Consider the following 21,774-nt stretch of genomic DNA (forward strand, 5'->3'; position numbering starts at 1 on the left):
GAGACAGGATTTATGATTATTTGGAAAAGCATAGCTTGATTAGAGATAGTTATCATGGCTTTGTGAAGAGCAGGTCATGCCTCACAAGTCTTATTGAATTCTTTGAGGATGTAACAAAACACATTGATGAAGGAAAGCAGTGGATGTGTGTATATGGATTTTAGCAAGGTTTTTGTAAAGGTTCCCCATGGTCGGCTCATTCAGAAAGTAAGGAGGCGTGAGATACAGGGGATGTTGGCTGTCTGGATACAGAATTGGCTGGCTCATAGAAACAGAGGATGGTAGTAGAAAGTATTCAGCCTGGAGCTCAGTGACCAGTGGTATTCTGCAGGGATCTGTTCTGGGACCTCTGCTCTTTGTGATTTTTTAAAATGATTTGCATGAGGCAGTGGAGGGGTGGGCTAGTACATTTGCTGATGACCTGAAGGTTGCTGGAGTTGTGGGTAGTGTGGAGGGCTGTTGTAAGTTGCAACGGGACACTGACAGGATGTAGAACTGGGCTGAGAAGTAGCAGATAGAGTTTAACCTGGAAAAGTGTGAAGTGATTCATTTTGGAAGGTCAAATTTGAATGCAGATTACAGAGTTAAAGGCAGGATTCTTGGCAATGTGGAGGAACAGGGGGATCTTGGGGTCCACATTCATAGATCCCTCAAAGTTGCCACCCAAGTTGATAGGGTTATTAAGAAGGCATATGATGTCTTGGCTTCTATTGGCACGGGGATTGAGTTTAAGAGCAGTGAGGTTATGTTGCAGCTCTATAGAGCCCTGGTTAGACCACACATTGTGTTCAGTTCTGGTTGCCTCATTATAGGAAGAATGTGGAAGCTTTAGAGAGGGCGCAGAGGAGATTTGCCAGGATGCTGCCTGGACTGGAGAACAAGTTGTATGAAGAAAGATTGAGGGAGCTAGGGCTTTTCTCATTGGAGCGAGGAAAAATGAAAGGTGACTTGATAGAAGTGTGCAAGATGATAAGAGGCATAGATAGAGTGGATGGCCAGAGGCAGAAATGGCTTTCATGAGGGGGCATAATTTTTAGGTGATTGGAGGAAGGTTTAGGGGAGATGTCAGAGGTAGGTTCTTTACACAGAGAGTGATGAGTGCGTGGAATGTACTGCCAGTGGTGGGAGTAGAGTCAGATACATTAGGGACATTTAAGCGTCTCTTGGATAGGCACATGGATGATTGTAAACTGAAAAGTCCATGGGTTAGTTTGATCTTAGAGTAAGATAAAAGGTCGGCACAACATCGAGGGCTGAAGGGCCTGCACTGTGCTGTACTATTCTATGTTCTGTATTATGGTCAGTGCCTTCACCTTCAACTCCCATATCAAGTTTGCCTCAATGGACATTACCAAATCCAGGATTGCCTGTTCCCCAGTGGGCTCCACCCCAAGCTGCTCCAAAAAGCCATCTTGTAGACATTCCATTACCAGCCTGGTTTTCTCAGTTCACCTGCATCTTGAAATCTCTGTACACTGAACACTGTAACCTTGCCTTTCGTGCATGCCTTTTCTGTCTCCTGGTCTATCTTGTGCTCCATATCGTGACTACTGTTTGGATGCCTGTACATAATTCCCGTTGCAATTCCTCAATTAAACCCACAAACCCACAAATTGTACATTATCTGGCCCAATGTCATTTGCTATCGATTTTATTTAATTTCTTACTAACAAGGCAGCTGCAACCCCTCTGCCCTACTGCCTGTCCTTTCGATGCGATGTGTATCCTTCGGTAATTAGTTCCCAGTCTAAATCCCCTTGCAGCCACCTCTGCATGATCCCTACTATACCACAGCTGTCAGCTTCAACCTGTGCCATAAGCTCATTCACCTTCTATCTGAATGCATGCAGTATACAAAATAACAACTTCAGTCCTGTATTTACCATCCCTTTTCTCATTGTCATCCCTTGATCCGATGTGCTCAAAGTTAGATTCCTAACCATTTTCAAACACTCTGTCCTATGTTGTGATCTGGAGACTTTAATAATCTCTCCTGAGTTCTTCTTTCTTTTCATTTTTCATACTTTTTCATGCAGTTGAATCCACCCCCACAGATGTAACCTCCTGCTTTGTTTCCTATTGGCCATTTTACTTCTTGGAATTTTACACTTCCCTTGCACCCCTACCCCTTTAAAATTTTCTAGTTTAAAGTCCTGTTGACCACCCTATTTACCCTTCTCACTAGAACATTGGTTCCAATTAGGTTTAGGTGTGGACCATCCGAACAATACAGATCCTTCCTGTTCCAATGCTGACGCTAGTGCCGCATGAAATGGAATCCTTTTTTCCACACCACTCCTTTAGCCATGTGTTTAGTTCCCTTATTCTCACACCCCTGTGCCAAATTGCACATGGCTCGGGTAGTAATTCAGAGTTTATCACCCTTGAGGACCTGCTCTTTAATTTAGTTCCTCGTTCCCGATAATTCCCAAACCGGTCCTCTTTCCCCATCTTGCCTATGTATTTTGTCCCGAAGTGGACCATAACAACTGGATCTTTCCCCTCCCTCTCCAATATCCTTCCAAATCTGTCAGAGATTACATTAAATTAGATTAGATTCCCTATGGTGTGGAAATAGGCCCTTTGGGCCAACAAGTCCACACCGACCCTCTGAAGAACAATCCACCCAGATGTCCCTCATCCTGGCTCCAAGCAAGCAAATTATCATGCAGAACTCTCGATCCTGCTTACACAGGGTGCTATCTATTCCCCTAATTATAGAATCCCCTTATTATGTGAGCTGTCATTCCTGTTAGTCACTAGTTAGCAGCACGAGAATGTGAGAATTCTAATCAAAGTTCACATTTCCCATACAACCAGCGAAAAAGGTAGAGTTTCATTCCTTTAATGCCCCCAGCACTATCTCCAATGTGGCTCTTCAGGTCCAGCAGACTTTACAATCCTATCCTGTACCTAACAGCCTTTCAGATGTACTTCCATTTATATCAATAGTGTCAACCTTCAGAACAACAGTTAATCTTTCCTGATACCCCAGGTCATCAATTTCCCAAGTGGGCATTCTTTAAAGAAAGTACATGCACCTTCTATGGAATTACCTGCAGCTTCAGGAGGTTGTCAGACCCTCCACATCGAGACAATATTAATGGACAGAAACATTATTTTTGTAGATGCTTTGCATGTTTTTCTGGTGGCTTGAACACCAGCCGAATTTCAGAGCTCATGTCAGTAATTAGGCCAAACGTGAACTTTGAAATGTGTTACTCTCCTAATCTTTCTGTGATTCAACTCCCAAAGTAACAATGGTGTGGAAATGTCCTCTCTCTATTCCCTCACCCTTGCCAACAGCTTTAACACAGGTTTCCATGCTCAGGAATTTGGGCAGCATCATCATGATTTCCTGTACATTCACTTTAAGGACAGAAGTCAAAAGATGGTGTGGTGTTGGACAATGGAATTACCAATTTGTGATTGTGGCTATGCAAGAGTATGATGGAGTGGCAAACACAATATTCAGTGAAATATTCCCTTTCGCAGAACATGGAACAATGTATTGCTTAATTTTGAGCATTAAATGGCATGTTGATAGCATCATGTTTAAAGCATTATTCAAAAGACCCCAATGATCTATGTTCCAGTGACTAAAACAGAACTTACTAATGCAACTGAGCAGGTCTGGCGAGTTCTGTGAGGTGAAGGCAGAGTTAACGTTTTGAGTCCAATAACTCTTCTTCAAAACTGTTCCAGTGAAAGGTTGAATTGAGTGACATTGTGTCATGGGTTTATCCAAATACAATCTGGTATTCTGAACATTGCAGGCAATGGATGACAAGTCTCATGACAGGAGTGCCAGGGGATTGGATGTGGAAGCCAGCAGCTTTATTCCTAATTTAAGTCATAGGGAATGTCACTAACAAATGGGCTTATCTCACACCTGACCTGCCAAATGGTGTCCCCACAGCAAGAATTGAAATATGTTAGAATAAAGTTAATATGACAAAAATTCTTCAAACCCTGAAAGTGTTTTTTGATCTCTTTTTCACAGAAATCTCCAGTAATGCTTGCTGGCATGGCCGATGGAATGGTCGCAGTTTACTCTCTGGTTAATGAGATTCCTGAGGGTTGGTGCTCCTACCTGTGCTCACGCTCAGCAAACAAGTTTCAGTTTAAAATCTCCGATAACGACCTTCGACAGAATGCATATCGAGTTACTGATATGATAACGGTGAACAGTGGATCAGAAGTGTGGTACAGCAACGGTCCTGGGATCCTGGTCATAGACACACTTGCTACAGAAATAACTCAGAGATTAGAACCTTACCAAGCTCCCTCTCAAGTCATATCAATGACTTGCAATGTGGGATGTAATGGGGAAGAGGCCGTTTGGTGTCTGGATGACAGGACAAGTACCTTAATTATGTATCGGTCATATCAGATCTGTGCCCATTACACATGCAGTGACTGTAATCCATTAAGAGACATGTTCCCCATCCAGCAGCCTGCTAGTTTTACAACAACCACAGCCATTACTACCACAGATATGACTGATTCCAACTCCACAGATGTCAGCATCATTTTCAATGATGAGGTTGGAACCCAAGTTATAAGACATTCTGACTCCATGACCGATTACTGTTCTCTGTCGTCCGAATCTTGCTCCTCTAACAGGAACACTGGAACATCATTTAGTGCCCTGAGTTCCCCAACCAGTCCCACAAGTATTCCTCATTCTACTGACTTTGTTGAGTCATGCTCATTGCGTGACAGGTCTGGAAGCATCTCCCCACCAGTGGATGATTGCGAACAGCTACAAGCTGTAAAAATCCTAGCAGTTAAGGACACCCTGTGGATACCGAGGTAGGTCACTTATAAGATCCACTCAATTAGAAAAACATGTGTTCACAATCTCAGTGCAGGAGGTTGGATGTCACAAAGCAAAATTAAAAATGCAGTTTTCTTCATTTATAATCTAGTAATCTTGTTAGTTTCTAGATGCTTAATGATATTAATAATTTAGGCTAGTTTCGTTTATAGATTATACAGTGAATGAATTGAGTATTAATGCAATCAACAGTAATTGATAGCTACTTTGATATGTGATCATTCAACTAATTTGTCAAATTGATATAAATGGAAATATCGGTTTTGCTGATATGTAATTCCCCTTATGCAAACTCCTAGTGTGGGGGGGGGGGGCAGATGTAGATTGCAACAGGACACTGACAGGAAGCAGAACTGGACTGATAAGTGGCAGATAGATTTCAACCTGGAAAAGTGTGAATTGATTCTTGCCAGTGTGGAGGAGCAGAGGGATCTAGGTGTCCATGTCCATAGATCCCTCAAAGTTGCCACCCAATTTGATAGGGTTGTTAAGAAGGCTTTCATTAGCAGGGGTTTGGGTTTAAGTGGTATGAGGCTATGCTGCAGCACTACACAGCACTGGTTAGATCACACATGGAATATTGTGTTCAGTTCTAGTCGCCTCGTTATATGAAAAATGTGGAGGCTTTAGAGAGGGCACAGAGGAGATTTACCAGGATGCTGCTTGGACTGGAGGACATGTCTTATGAAGAAAGATTGAAGGAGCCAAGGCTTTTCTCATTGGAGCGAAGACAAATGAGAGGTGACTTGATAGAAGTCTATAAGATGATAAGAGGCATAGATTAGATTAGATTAGATTACTTACAGTATGGAAACAGGCCCTTCGGCCCAACAAGTCCACACCGCCCCGCCGAAGCGAAACTCACCCATACCCCTACATTTACCCCAGCACCTAACACTACGGCCAATTTAGCATGACCAATTCACCTGACCTGCACATCTTTGGACTATGGGAGGAAACCGGAGCACCCGGAGGAAACCAGATAGAGTGGATGGCCAGAGATGTTTTTCCCAGGGCAGAAATGGCTTTCATGAAGGGGCATAATTTTTAGGTGATTGGAGGAAAACAGCCTCAAGTCCCTCAGCTTTTCTTCAGAAGACCTTCCCTCCATACCAGGCAACATCTTAGTAAATCTTCGCTGAACCTTTCCAAAGCTTCCACATCCTCCTGATAATGGGGTCACCAGAACTATAAGCAGTGCTCCAGATGTGGCGACACCATAGTTTGTGCAGCTGTAGCATGATCTCGTAGCTCCGAAACTCAATCCCACTACCAATAAAAACTAACTTACCGTATGCCTTCTTAATAACCGATCAACCTGAGTAGCAACTTTCAAGGATTTATGTATATGGACTCCGAGATCTCTCTACTCATCTACACTACCTAGAATCTTTCCATTAGCCCAGTACTCTTTATTCCTGTTGCTCCTTCCAAAGTGAATCACCTCACACTTTTCCACATTAAATTCCATTTGGCACCTCTCAGCCCAGCTCTGCAGCTTATCTATGTCCCTCTGTAACCTGCAACATCCTTCTGCACTATCTACAACTCCACTGACCTTAGTGTCATCTGCAAATTTACTAACCCATCCTTCTATGGCCTTATCCAGGTCATTTATAAAAATGGCAAACAGCTGTGGACCCAAAACAGATCCTTGCGGTACACCACTAGTAACTGAACTCCAGGATGAACATTTCAGCTTGCCAATTTCTGATCAAAACTGCCAAATCTCCCTCAGTTACATGCCTCCATATTTCGTGCAATAGCGTACCAAGGGGAACCTTATCAAACACCTTACTGAAATCCATATATACTACATCAACCACTTTACCCTCATCTATCTGTTTGGTCACCTGTTTAGAAGGATGAGGGGGATTACAGTGAACTTTGCAGTATTTTGAACTGAATAGAGTGGACATGTTTCAAGAGACTAGGACCTGAGGGCATTGCCCCTGAGTGAAGAGGCGACCTTTTAGAACAGAGATAAGGAGGAATTTCTTTAGCCAGAGGGTGATTTTTCTGAGGAACTCATTGCTACAGAGAGCTGTAGAGGCCAAGTAATTGAGTGTATTTATGACAGTGATAGTGAGGGAATCAAGAGTTCTCTGGAAACGGCAGGAAAGTAGAGTTGAGAAACGTATCAGCCATGATCAAATTGCAGGGCAGTCTCAGTGGGCTGAATAGCCCAATTCTGCTCCTATATCATATATCTCCTATGTCGGGCAGCACAGTGGCTCAGTGGTTAGCACTGCTTCCTCACAGCGTCAGAGGGCCGGGTTCGAATCCAGCCTCTGGCGACTCTGTGCGCATTCTCCCAGTGTTTGCGTGGGTTTCTCCAGGTTCTCCAGTTTTCTTCCACCACCCAAAGATGTGCAGGTTAGATGAATTGGCCACGCTAAATTGCCCGTAGTGTTCAGGGATGTGTAGGCTAGGTGCATAAGTCAGGGGCAAATATAAGGTAGAGGAATGGGTCTGAGTGGGTTACTCTTTGGAGAGTCGGTGTGGATCTGTTGGGCTGAAGGGCCTGTTTCCACACTGTAGGGATTCTAGTTCTAATTCTTATAATCCACTATTCACTTGTGTTGCCACTTGCAGGGAGCTATGAACTTGGACCCCGAGATCCTGCTGTATATCAATGCTCCTAAATGTCCTGCCATTAACTGTATATTTTCCTCTTGCATTTCATCTCCCAAAAATGCATCACCTCACATTTGTCATTCCTCCACTCAACTTTTCCAAATGATCTCTATCCTGCTGAAACTTTTGAATACCTTGCTTACTCTCTACAATTCCACCATTTTTTGTATTGTCTGCAAAACTACTAACCAGACTGCCTACATTTTCATCGAAGTCATTTATAGGTCCCAGCACTGATTATTATGGATCTGCTGTAGAAATTGCCTTGGGATTCTCATTAATCCTACTCACAAAGACCTTTTGTGGTCTCTCCTAGCACTCCTAATTTCTTGTTTGAATTCTTTTCTGCTCATTTTATATTCTTCAAGGACCTTGTTTGATTTCATTCCCCCAACCTTCTGTGCTCCATCAAATTTGATATCTTGTTCAGCCCAAATTTGAGCATTCCACCATTGGTGGCTGCCTTCAACTGCCTAGGCGAAAGCTCCAGAATCTCTCTCTACACCTGCCTCCCTCTCCAAGATACTTCATAAAACCTACCTCGTTGAGCTTTAGCTCATTTGACTTGATATCTCCTTGTTTTATTCATTGGCACAGAATCACAAAAATATTAGTGCAGAAGGAGACCATTCAGACTGTTGTGTCTGCATTGGCTCGATTATCTAGTGCTAATCTCCTACCTTTTCCTGACATTGCTACACGTAACTGCTATCCAAAAAACCATCTAATACCCTCTTGAATTCCTCAATTAAATCTATCTCCACCACATTAGTGTATTCTATACTCTAACAACTCACTGTGTGAAAAAGATGTTTTGCACATCACTCTAGCTTCATTTGCACATCATTTTAAATCAATTCCCTCTTGCTCTTATTTCTCTTATGTGGAAATAGTTTCTCCCAATCTACTCTGTCCAGCCTACTCACCTTTCAGCCTCCTGGTCTCGAGGAACAACAGTCTTAACTCCTTCAATCTACCCTCAACTGAAGTTTCTCATGCCATTCTCATAAAGTATTTCTTTACTCTCTCCAATGTATTTGCATCTTTCCTATAAGGTGGCACCCACAACTCTAGCTGAGTTCTAACAAGTGTCTTGTACAAGTTCAGTATCATACCCTTGTTCTTGTATGCTTGTGTCCCTATGAATAAAGCTGAGAACACCATACGTTTACTAACTGAACTCTCCTGCCACCTTCAATGATTTGTGTACATGTACACCCAGGTCTCTCTGCTCCAGCACTGCCTTTCGAATTTTATGTTTCTTTCAAATTTTATGTTTCTTTCAATCTTCTTTCAACCAAAATGCATCATGTCAACCATGTCAGCTGATGAAGCTGAATTTCATCCGCTCACCCCATCAAATTGTTAATGTCCTCTTGGAGTTCTACACTATCCTTACAGTTTAAAATTCATCCAACTTTGTTAGCTGAATGTAGGTTTGCTCGCTGAGCTGGAAGCTTCGTTTTCAGACATTTTGTCACCGTGCTAGATAACATCATCAGTGAGCCTCAGGATGAAACACTGTTGGTATGGCCCGCTTTATATCTGTGTGTGTGTATAGGTTTCCTTGGGTTGGTGATGTCATTTCCTGTTCTTTTTCTCAGGGGTGGTAAGTGGGATCCGAGTCAATGTTTTTGTTGATAGAGTTCCAGTAGGAATGCCATGCTTATAGGAATTCTCATGCGTGTCTCTGTTTGGCTTGTCCTAGGATGGATGTGTTGTCCCAGTCGAAGTGGTCAGAAGTGGGTACTGCAGATGCTGAAGATTAGAGTCCAGATTAGTGTGGTGCTGGAAAAGCACAGCAGGTCCGGCAGGATCCGAGGAGCAGGAAATTGACGTTTCGGGCAAAAGCTCTTCATCAAGAACGTAATTCCTTTGCCCGAATAATCGATTTTCCTGCTCCTTGGATGCTGCCTGACCAGTCGAAATGGTGTCCTTCCTCATCCGTATGTAAGGATACTAGTGAGAGTGGGTCATGTCTTTTTAGATTAGATTAGATTACTTACAGTGTGGAAACAGGCCGAAGGGCCCAACAAGTCCACACCCCCCCGCCGAAGTACAACCCACCCATACCCCTACATCTACCCCTTACCTACACTACAGGCAATTTAGGATGGTCAATTCACCTGACCTGCACATCTTTGGACTGTGGGAGGAAACCGGAGCACCCGGAGGAAACCCACGCAGACACGGGGAGAACGTGCAAACTCCACACAGTCAGTCGCCTGAGGTGGGAATTGGACCCGGGTCTCTGGCGCTGTGAGGCAGCAGTGCTAGCCACTGTGCCACCGTGCCGCCCACGGCGGCTAGTTGATGTTCATGTATCCTAGTGGCTAGTTTTCTGCCTGTTTGTCCAATGGCATCTGCAAACTTGGCAATTGACCCCTGCACAGTAGTGATACTTATCCGGAAAAGCAAGGGTTCCAATATCAGCTCGTGATGAACTCTACTACAAAAAATGTTCTGTACAAGCAGCGCACATGAGCAGCTGTGCACTGAAAACAAAACCTGCACATGTCCCATGATCATGCACTGGATAATCAATTTCAAACGACCAATGAATCCCAGGATGCTACACACGCCAGAACAATATCCAGGCTTTCCAAGTTAACTATTTGGGCACGCTACACATTCTATCTTATTGCAATCGTCGAAACAAGTTCTGGAAAGGGGAAGAAACTAGGTCACATCACCTCCAGCCAGGGGCTCAGGTTGGAAGCTGTCGGAACAAGGTTGGGGAGGTGTGGGGAGTTAACCATCTTCTCAGCAGTGACCAGGAGGATCAGGGATGAGAAGTTGAGGAAGCATGTAGCCTTCCAGAAGGAAAGAACACTTGATACAAATAGCAAGTTACCATTTTTCTTTCATGTTTTAAATATTTATTTTCTTGATAAGTTTAAAATCTGGCCTAAAAGAAAAGTAAAGAAGTCTTCAAAACAAAATCCAGCACACATCCCAAAAGGGAATGGCTTTCTGAGCTCATTGAAACTGAAATGCCATCTTCAACTCAGAAACAGAATCTACAACTCGATGAGATTTTCACTTATCACAAAGTTCTCCTTGTAATGTCACATTTGCAGTAAAGATGAATGCATTCAAACTTCCATGTAAGACATTGATGATTGTGTAGCGAAGTGCACAGCAAGAATCACAGGAGGAATCTGGCACAGCAAGAGTTTTGCCTTCGAATTTGTCAAGTGTATTGGCTTTGTCATAAAGAATTCCTGGGTGAATTGCGCAGATTGCGATTTTATATGTTGATATTGGGCAAAAGTACGGACATTTCCGTATAAAAAATGTTGATTTTGTACATCAAGTTCCAACCAGAATTTGAACTTGTTTACAAGACTGTCTTTGCAGGAATTTTGAAAGCAAAAAGTAGTTTTAATCATTGACCTTGATTTACAAGATGATGTTGTTTATATCAGGCTGGAGAAGGAAAATGGAGCAGCTGCAGCGACACAAAGTTAAGCCTTTGTTAGAACAGCATTGTGTTGCTCACATAGAACATAGAAAAGTACAGCACAGAACAGGCCCTTCGGCCCACAATGTTGTGCCGAGGATTATTCCTAATCTAAAATAAGAAAATCTAACCTACGCGCCCTTCAATTCACTGTTATCCATGTGCATGTCCAGCAGTCGCTTAAATGTCCCTAATGACTCTGCTCTTCGGAGTGTCGGTGTGGACTTGTTGGGCCGCCAGAACTGGACACAATATTCCGAGTGTGGTCTCACCAGGGATTTGTAGAGCTGCAGCAAAACTTCACGGCTCTTAAACTTGATCCCCCTGTTAATGAAAGCCAAAACACCATATGCTTGAAGTTGGTTTCCTCTCAAGGTAGGACTGTATCCTGGGTCCAGACATATAACCAGCTCACTGGTGCAGGGATAGCTGTAAGAGCTCCATCGCCAAGTGCAATCTTCATTTTCACTTCTCTAGTTGTTGTCTACATCTTGTTCTATAGGATCAAGATCTGGTGGCAGGAGTCATCACAGGTCTGAAATGTCAGCCCAGTTAACACACGTTACAACATCTTTCCTCACTGAGGCCCTGATAGAAACATTATCAGCTATTGTCAAGCTATTATTAGGTACAACTAGGTAAAAATTCTTATTATTAGGTACAGGCAATTCCTATAGCCCAGCTGTTATCTGGATCCTGTTGGTGCTGCTCCAAAACAAAATAACTCTGCATCTGGTATTGACAGCTTTGATGTGTCACATGACCATGAAGCAGCACGGTGGGTGGGTTACAGCACCAGGAACCCAGGTTTGATACCAGCCTAGGGCGACTATGAGGAGTTTGCACATTCTCCATGTCTGCTTGGGTTTTGTCCAGATGCTCCTCCCACAGTCCAAAAATATGCAGATTAGGTAGATTGGCTATGCTAAATTGCCCACAGTGTCCATGGATGTGAAAGCTAGGTGGATTAGCCATGGGAAAGAGCAGGCTTATAGGGATAGGGTCGAGTCTGGGTGGGATGCTCTTCAATGGATTGATGTGGACTTGATGGGCCGAACGGCCTGCTTCCACACAGTAGGGATTCTGTGATTCTATGAAACCATTATGTGCTGCACTCACTGTATACTGCAGACCACTCCCATTGCACACTGCACCATGCTCCCAGTGTACAGTGCACCCAATCTGTGCTGTTCATTGTCACTGTTGCTCTAAACTTGCTTTTCATTGCTGTTTTGTTGTTTTTAATTTCAGACAAGGTGGTGATATCATTGTTATTGAACTGGAAAACCAGTCCGTCAGCCAGCAAGGCAGGGTCGTGGCAGTGCTAAAGCCAGAATCTGTACCTAAAGACGGGTAAGTGAATATTAAGTTAGTAGAAAGCCCAGAAGCAAACCCAGTTGGCAGTGCAGGAAGGAGCTATCTTTGAACTTGTTGTCCAACTAGTGATGCAATCCATTGCAAATATGGACAGTGCATCAGAGACAGAAGTTTCAGCCAAAGCACTTACAGTTCTGTGTTTAAAATTCGATGGGATGTATCTTAATCCAGTCTGTCATCTTTTGGATGGATTGGTCATATGATTATGTTATTACCATCATTACTTTCCAAAGTATGTCCTAATTTCTGTTTAAAGTAGGATACAGAAATTGATTCTTTCTCAGAAGCTTTTTTTTGTTCTTTCTGTTTATTATTGTAAATCTTTTCGTTTAAAAAAAGTTCCAATGGAAAAATATTTGTTAAGGATTCCATTGCCCAATCTTGTGATATTTCCAGCAGCTCTGTAACAACAGGAAATGTGCTTGCAAATACACCTTCTCCCTATCTTACATAGGGTGATCCTATAGGCCTCTCAGATAGCAAAGCCTTTGCAGGTAATACAAATTACATGCTACATCTACTGCTGGACGTTGGCTCACTTGGCAGACCCTGATATCCCTAGTATCCAGAGCCCACTGGCACAGAGAAACTATGCTAGAAAACACTCAAAACAGCGCTATGCATATGAATCTGTCTGTTTTCTCTTTTTGTCAAGCCATTGGGAAATTCCACACACCTCCCACCCAGTCTTCTGAAATGACCTAGCAAGCCAAATCAGTTGTATCAAGTGCTGCAAGATCTCAACAAAGGAATTAAATCACCTGGTATTGACCACGGATCACAAATGACAACCCGATCAACCCTGCAAAGACCTCCTTCCCAACATCTGCAACCTAATGCCAAAATTGAGAGAGTTGTCTCACAGAAACATCAAGCAACAGCCTGACATTGTCATAAATGTTTAATTATGACGTATACTCAATGTCCTAGACACCTCCATCACTGTTCCTGTATATATCCTATTCCACCAGCAGGACAGACAAAGAAAGAACAAAGAACAAAGAAAATTACAACACAGGAACAGGCCCTGTGGCCCTCCAAGTTTGCACCGATCCAGATCATCTATCTAAACCTGTCACCTATTTTCTGCTCCCTGCCCATTCATGTATCTGTCTAGATACATCTTAAATGACACTGGCAATGCGTTCCAGCCACCCGCACTCTCAGCGTAAAAAAACTTTCCACACACACCTCACCTGAACTTTTCATCTCTCACCTTGAACTCATGACTCATCCACCCTGTCTATACCCCTCATGATTTTGTAAGCCACAATTAACCTCCGCCTTTCCAATGAAAATAATCCTAATCTACTCAACCTCGCTTCATAGCTAGCAGCCCCCATACCAGGCAACATCCTGGTGAACCTCCTCTGTTACCCTATCAGAAGCATCCACATCCTTCTGGTAATGTGGTGACCAGAAATGTACGCAGAATTCCAAACGTGGCCGAACCAAAGTCCTTTACAACTAACGACTGTTATGTAACCTGCCAACTCTAGTACTCAATACCCCGTTTGATGAAGGAAAGAATGCGATATGCCACCTTGACCACTCCATTGAGCTGTGTTGCCAGCTTCAGGGAACAATGGATCTGAACACCCAGATGTCTCTGTACATCAATTTTCCCCAGGACTTTGCTATTTACTGTATAGTTTGCTCCTGAATTGGATCTTCCAAAATGTATCGCCTCACATTTGGCCGGATTGAAGTCCATCTGCCATTTCTGTGCCCAATTCTCCAACCTATCTATATTCTGCTGTATTCTCTGACGGTCCCCTTTACTATAGGCTACTCCACCAATCTTAGTGTCATCTGAAAACTTGCTAATCAAACTGCCTATACCTTCCTCCAAATCATTTGTGCATATCGCAAACAACAGTGATCCCAGCACAAATCCCAGTGGAACACCACTAGTCACAGGTCTCCATTTTGAGAAATTCCCTTCCACTCCTACTCTCTGTCTCCTGTTGCCCAGCCAGTTTTTAATCCATTTAGCTAGTACACTTTGGACCCCATGCAACTTCACTTTCTCCATTAGTCTACCATGGGGAACCATAATCAAACACCTTACTGAAGTCCATGTATATGACATTTCCAGCCCTTCCCTCATCAATCAACTTTGTCACTTCCTTAAAGAATGGAGTGTGATGAAATACTCCCCACTTGTGCAGCTCCAACAACACCCAGGAAACTTGACATCATTCATGATAAAGCAGCCTGTTTGATTGTGGATGTACTTCCATTCAGTCTTTATAATACTACACTCAGTAGCTGTAGTGTGTACCAGTTACAAGATGCACTACAGAAATTCACCAAAGCTCCTCAAACTGCATTTTCTACTGCTGTCCAAAAAGACAAGAACAGCAGATACATGGGAATGCCAGTAGCTGAAAGTTTCCCTTCAAGCTATTCCACTATTCCATTATCATCTATGCATTTATGGTCATTGGATAAATATATGAATGATAATGGAATAGTGTAGGTTAGATGGGCTTCAGATTGGTATCACAGGTCAGCGTAATGTCGATGGCTGAAGGGCCTGCACTGTGCTTCATTGTTCTGTGTTCTAAGTCTGACTTGGAAATATACCATCATTCTTTCAGGGTTATTTCCCAATGAATCATAGAGATGTACAACTCAGAAACAGACCCTTCAGTCCAACTAATCTATGCCGACCAGATATCTTAAATTAGTCTTGTCCCATTTGCAAGCACGTGACCCATATCCCTATAAACCTTTCCAATCATATACCCATCAGATGCCTTTTAAATGTAATTGCACCAGACTCCATGACTTCCTCTGGCAGCTCATTCCATTCAAGTACCGCACTCTGTGTGAACATGTTGCCCCTTAGGACTCTTTTAAATCTTTCCCTTCTCACCCTAAACCTATGCCCTCTTGTCTGGACTCCCAACCCAAGGAAAAGACCTTGACTATTTATCCTATCCATGCCCCTCTTGATTTTATAAGCTTCTATAAGGTCACCCTTCAGCCTCCAATGATCCAGGGTAAACAGCCCCTGCCTATTCAGCCTCTTCCTACAGCTCAAACCTTACAATCCTCCAATCTTTTCTGAACTCTTTCAAGTTTCACCGCGTCCTTTCTTTGGGGGGAGAGCAGAATTGCACACAATATTCCAAAAGTGGCCCAATCCCTGTCCTATACAGCCGCAACATGACCTCCCAACTCCTATACTTGATGCTCTGACCAATGAAGGAAAGCATACCAAACGCCGCCTTCACTATCCTGCGACTCCATTTTGAAAGAACTATGAATCCGCACTCTAAAGTCTCCTTGTTCAGCAACACTCCCCAGGACCTTACCAATAAGTGTATAATCAGTCCTGCCCTGATGTGCTTTTCCAAAATACAGCACCTTGCATTTATTTCAATTAAACTCCATCTGCTACTCCTCAGCCCATTAGCCCAACTGATCAAGATTGTAATCTGAGACAACTTTCTTCGCTGTCCACTATACCTCCAATTTTGGCGTCATCTGCAAACTTACTAACTATACCTTCTTTTTTCACATCCAAATCATTTTATATAAATGATGAAAAGCAGGGGACCCAGCACCGATCCTTGTGGCACACCATTGGTCACGGGCCTCCACCACTATCCTCTGTCTTCTACCTTTGAGCCAGTTCTGTATCCAAATGGCTAGTTCTCCATGTATTCAGTGAGATCTAACCTTGCTAACCAATCTCCCATGGGGAACCTCGTCGAAAGCCTTACTTATGTCCATTTTGATCACGTCCACTGCTCTGCCCTCATCAATCCTCTTCATTATTTCTGCAAAAACCTCAATCAAGTTAGTGAGACATGATTTCCTACGCACAAAGAAATGTTGACTATCCTTAATCATTCCTTGCCTATCCAAGGAAATGTAAATCCTGTCCCTCAGGATTCAGTCCAATAACTTGCCTACCACCGACATCAGGCTCACCAGTCTATAGTTCACTGGCTTTTCCTTACTACCTTTCTTAAATAGTGGCATGACGTTAGCCAACCTTCAGTCTTCCGCCACCTCACATGTGACTATTGATGATCCAAATATCTCAACAAAGGGCCGAGCAATCACTTCATTAGTTTCCCACAGAGTTCTAGGATACACTTGATCACGTCCTCAGGATTTATCCACTTTCATGCGTTTTAAGACATTCTGCACCACCACCACCTCTGTAATATGGACATTTTTCAAGATGTCATCATCTATTTCCTCACATTCTATATCTTCCATGTCCTTCTCCACAGTAAACACTGATGCAAGATATTCATTTAGTATCTCCTCCATCTCCTGCTGATTTTGAGGGGTCCTGTTCTCTTCCTAGTTACCTTTTTGTCCTTAATGTATTTGTAAAAACCCTATGGATTATCCTTAACCCTATTTGCCAAAGCTATCTTATGCACCCTTTTTGCCATCCTGATTTCCCTCATAAGTATACTCCTACTGCCTTAATACTTTCCTTAAGAATTCAGTAGATCTCTGCTTTTGATACCTGACATTTGCATCCTTCTTTTTCATGACCAAAGCCTCAATTTCTCTAATCATCAGCATTACCAGCCCTGCCTTTCACCCCAAAAGGAACATATTGTCTCTGCACTCTCATCATATCATTTTGAAGGCCTCCCATATCCAGCCATCCCTCTACCTGTGAGTAATCCAGATATTACTTGCCTCGACAACTTCCTTTTTAAATTATTTTATGCACAAAAAGTGGTAATTGTTTGGAACTCTGGTCCACAAATGACAGTGGATGCTAGATCATTTTAATTTTAAATTTAAGATAGATAAAGTTTTGTTAAGCAAATATATTCAGGGATATAGGCCAAAGGGGTGTGGAGTTAGGTCCTGGATCTCAATGAATGGCGAAACAGACCCAAGGGGATGAAGGGCCACCTTCTGTTTCTGTGTTCCTGTCATACTGGGTCAAAATCCTGGAACTTCTGACCACTTTCTCCCACATTCCTTAAAAGGATTTTTAAAAAGTAAATGTGAAGACATTACAGAGGGTGCAGAAAGGATTCACAAAAATTATTCCAAGAAAAATTCAATTAACTTTTCGTGTACCATTTTTCTCATAACTGTCCCTAAATGCACTGCCTCAGAAGATCATGAATTAGATTCATGGAGCATTGAACAGTTGTGCCAAGCATTTGCCTTAACCTAAGATCAACCTAACCTACACACCCCTCAATTTACTGCCGTCCATGTGCTTGTCCAGCAGTCACTTAAATGTCGTTAATGTCTCTGACTCAACTTCCACCACCGACAGTGCATTCTATGCATCCACCACTCTCTGTGCAAAGAACCTACCTCTGATACCTCCCCTACACCTTCCTCCAATCACCTTAAAATCATGAACCCTTATGACAGCCATTTCTGCCGTGGGGAAAAGTCTCTGACTATCTACTCAATCTATACCTCTTATTACCTTGTTACACCTCTCTTCCTCCTCCTCTCCAGTGTGAAAAGCCCAAGCTCAGTCAGCCTCTCTTCATAAGAAAGCCCTCCAAACCAGGCAGCATCCTGGTAAATCTCCTCTGCACCCTGTCTAAAGCATCTACATCCTTCCACCAGAACTGGATACAATATTCCAAGTGTGGTCTAATCAAGGTTCTATAGAGCTTCAACAAAACTTCACAGCTCTTAAACTCAACCCCCCTGTTAATGAAAGCAAAAACACCATACGCCTTTTAACAGCCCTATCAACTTGGGTGGCAACTTTGAGGGATCTATGTACATGGCCCTCAAAATCCTGCTGTCCGCCATACTGCCAAGAATCCTGTCTTTAACCCTGTATTCAGCATTCAAATTCGGTCGTCCAAAAGAAATCACTTCGCATTTATCCAGGTTGAACTCCATCTGCCACTTCTCAGCCCAGCTCTGCCTCTTGTCAATGTCTTGTTGTAGCCTGCAACAGCGCTCGACACTATTTACAACACCTTTGTGATATCGGCAAATTTACTAAGCTACCCTTCCACTTCTTCATTTATAAAAACTACAAAGAGCAGAGGCCCAAGAACAGATCCCTGTGGGACACCACTGGTCACTGACCTCCAGGTGGAATACTTTCCATCCACTACCACTCGCTGACTTTCGGTCAGCCAATTCTATATCCAAACAGCCAAACTTTCCCTGTATCCCATACCTCCTAACGTTCTGATAGGGCCTACCATGAGGAACCTTATCAAATGCCTTACTGAAATCCACATACACCACATCCACTGCTCGACCTTCATCAACTTGTCTCCCCATATCCTCAAAGAACTCAATAAGGCCTGTGAGGCATGACCTACCCCTCTCAAAGCCATGCTGACTATCAATATTCAAACTATGTGTTTCCAAATAGTCATAAATCCTACCTCTCCAAATCCTTTTCAGTACCTTGCTTACCACGGACATAAGAAATAGGATTTCCCTATTCCCTCTCTTGAACAGAGGAACAACATTAATCTCCCTCAAACATCTGGTACTACTCCCTTGGAGAGTGAAGATGCAAAGATCATCACCAGAGGTGCAGCAACCTCATTCCTTGCTTCCTGTAGCAATCTTGGATATATCTGGTCTGGCCCTGGGGGCATATCTATCTTGATGCTTCCCAGAATTTCCAGCACAATTTGTTCAAGCCTATTAACAAGGTCCCACTCTCTCATGAATACTGAAGCAAAAAACTTATTTCGGGCCTCCCCTACTACTTCAGACTCCAGACACAAGGTCCCTGATTGACCCTATCCTCTCTGCTCATTCTCTTCTTCCTCACATATGTGTAGAACGGTTTTGGGTTTTCCCTAATCCTTCCCACCAAGGCTTTATCATGCCCCCTCCTAGCTCTCATCAGTCCATTTTTGAATTCCTACCTAGCTACCCTCTCAGCTTCTAAATCCTCTCATCGTCTAAAGTGATCGAGTCATACAACATGGAGACAGGCCCTTTGGCCAAACTGGTCCATGCTGACCAAAAATGTCTGTCCACACCAAACTCATTTTCCTGCACTTGGCCCATACCCTTTTAATTCTTTCTCCTGTCCATGTATTTGCCCAAATGCCTTTTAAATGCTATTAAAGTACCTGCCTCAACCACTTCCACTGGCAGCTCATTCTACATGCGTACCACCCTCTGTGTAAAAAACTTGCCCTTCAGGTTCCCTTTTATTCTTTTCCCTCTAACCTTAGACTGATGCCCTCTAGTCCTTGATTCCTCAACCCTGGGAAATAGACAAAGTGCATTCACCCTATTCATGCCTCTAATGGTCTTGTCCAGCTCTTTAATGTCCCCCCTCAGTTTCCTATTCTCTAAAGAAGAATGTCTTAGCTTGTCTAAGCTCTCCCAATAACTCAGACCCTTGCATCCAGGCAACATCCTTGTAAATTTCTTCTTCCCTCTTTTCAGTTTAATAACATCCTTCCTATAACAAGGTGACCAAAACTGAACACTCATACTCCATGTGCAGCCTCAGCAATGTCCTATATAACTGCAACGTAACTTCCCAACGTGTATACACTGTGCCCTGACTGATGAAAGCCAGTGTGCCAAAAGCGTTCTTCACCGCTCTGTCTACCTGTGACCCCACTTTCAGAGAACTGTGCACCTGAACTCCTAAGGTCCCCCTGTTCCACTACACTTCTTAAGGCCCTACCATTCACCATGAAGCTCCTACCTGATTTGATTTTCCAAAATGCAAGACCTTGCACATATCTATATTAAACTCCATTTACCATTTCTCAGCCCACCTCCCCAGTTGATCAAGGTCCTTTGCAGTTTATGAGAACCTTCCTCGCTGTGCACGATACTGCCTATTTTAGTGTCATCTGCAAACTTACTAATCATGCCTTGTACATTCTCATCCAAATCATTGGTATGGATAACAAACAGCAATGGGCCCAGCATCGGGCCCTGAGGCACTACACTAGTCGCAGGTCTCTAGTCTGACAAGCATCCTTCTACTTTACTCTCCGTTTCTTACCATCAAGCCAGTTGTGTATCCATTTTGCCAGCTTGCCCTGGATTTCATGCAATCTCGCCGTCCAGAGCAGCCTACCTTGTGGAAAATTATCCAAGGCCTTATCGCAATCCATCTGCCAATCTCCCCTCCTGGTCACTTCATCAAAGAACAAATTTGAGAGGCATGATCTCCCACTCACAAAGCTATGCTGATCATTGTTGTTCAAAGATACCTATTTGCACTGCTAATTTCAACCAATGAAGACTCTGCTAAATATTTATTTGAAATGTGGTATTGGGATTAAGGGCGCTAGTTTTAATTGATGATTGGCATTTCCCTCCTATCCCTGTTTGAATGTATGGAAAGTCTGGGAAAATTTTACACTTTCTATTTGTAATCTCATCAAATCAAAATGTTTTGGTATTTTAGCTTGTGTTTTTCTAATACATAAGCGACCTATCATTTGAATTTCATAAACACTTGGAAAGGCAAGGACTGATTAGACAACATGGCTTTGTGTGTGGTAAATCATGTCTCACAAACTTGATTGAGTTTTTTGAAGAAGTAACAAAGAGGATTGATGAGGGCAGAGTGGTAGATGTGATCTATATGGACTTCAGTAAGGCATTCGAAAAGATTCCCCATGGGAGACTGGTTAGTAAGGTTAGATCTCATGGAATATGCAGGAAGAACTAGCCACTTGGACACAGGACTGGCTCATTGGTATAAGACAGGGTGGTGGTAGAGGGTTGCTTTTCAGACTGGAGGCCCATGACTATTGGAGTGCCACAAGGATTGGTGCTGGGTCCACTACTTTTCATTATTTATATAAATGACTTGGATGTGAGCATAAGAGGTATAGTGAGTAAGTTTGCTGCTGACACCAAGATTGGAGGTCCAATGGACAGCGAAGAAGGTTACCTCAGCGTACAACAGGATCTTGATCAGATGGGCCAATGAGCTGAGAAATGGCAGATGGAGTTTAACTTAGATAAATGCCAGGTGCTGCATTTTGGGAAAGCAAATTTTAGCAGGACTTATACAGTTAATGGTAAGGTCCTGGGGAGTGTTGCTGAACAAAGACCTTGGAGTGCAGGTTCATAGCTCCTTGAAAGTGGAGTCACAGTTAGATAGGATAGTGACAAAGACCTTTGGTATGCTTTTCTTTATTGGTCAGAATATTGAGTACAGCAGTTGGGAGGTCATGTTGTGGCTATACAAAACATTGGTTAGGCCACTGTTGGAATATTTCTTGCAATTCTGGTCTCCTTCCTATTGGAAAAATGTTTGGAAACCTGAAAGGGGTTCAGACAAAATGTTGCCAGGGTTGAAGGATTTAAGCTATAGGGAGAGGTTGACTAGACTAGGGCTGTTTTCCCTGGAGCATCGGAGGCTGATGGGTGACCTGATAAAGGTTTATAAAATTATGAGGGGCATGGATCGGGTAAATAGACAAAGTCTTTTCCCCGGGGTGGAGGAGGCCAGAACTAGAAGGCATAGGTTTAGGGTGAG

The 21,774-nt window shown here is 43.1% G+C and overlaps 1 protein-coding gene across 1 annotated transcript in view; it reads left to right on the top strand.

The window, feature by feature from the left end:
* lrrk1 (leucine-rich repeat kinase 1) overlaps positions 1 to 21,774 on the top strand; it is a 258,601-nt gene that overhangs the window by 228,013 nt on the left and 8,814 nt on the right. The window contains exons 32-33 of the mRNA XM_072564899.1: positions 4,004 to 4,815; positions 12,192 to 12,293. Coding sequence (XP_072421000.1) covers positions 4,004 to 4,815; positions 12,192 to 12,293 — 914 coding nt within the window. The remainder of the gene's footprint in view (positions 1 to 4,003; positions 4,816 to 12,191; positions 12,294 to 21,774) is intronic.

Source organism: Chiloscyllium punctatum, chromosome 48 (genome assembly GCF_047496795.1).
Source record: "Chiloscyllium punctatum isolate Juve2018m chromosome 48, sChiPun1.3, whole genome shotgun sequence".
In the NCBI taxonomy this organism is placed as follows: Eukaryota; Metazoa; Chordata; class Chondrichthyes; order Orectolobiformes; family Hemiscylliidae; genus Chiloscyllium; species Chiloscyllium punctatum.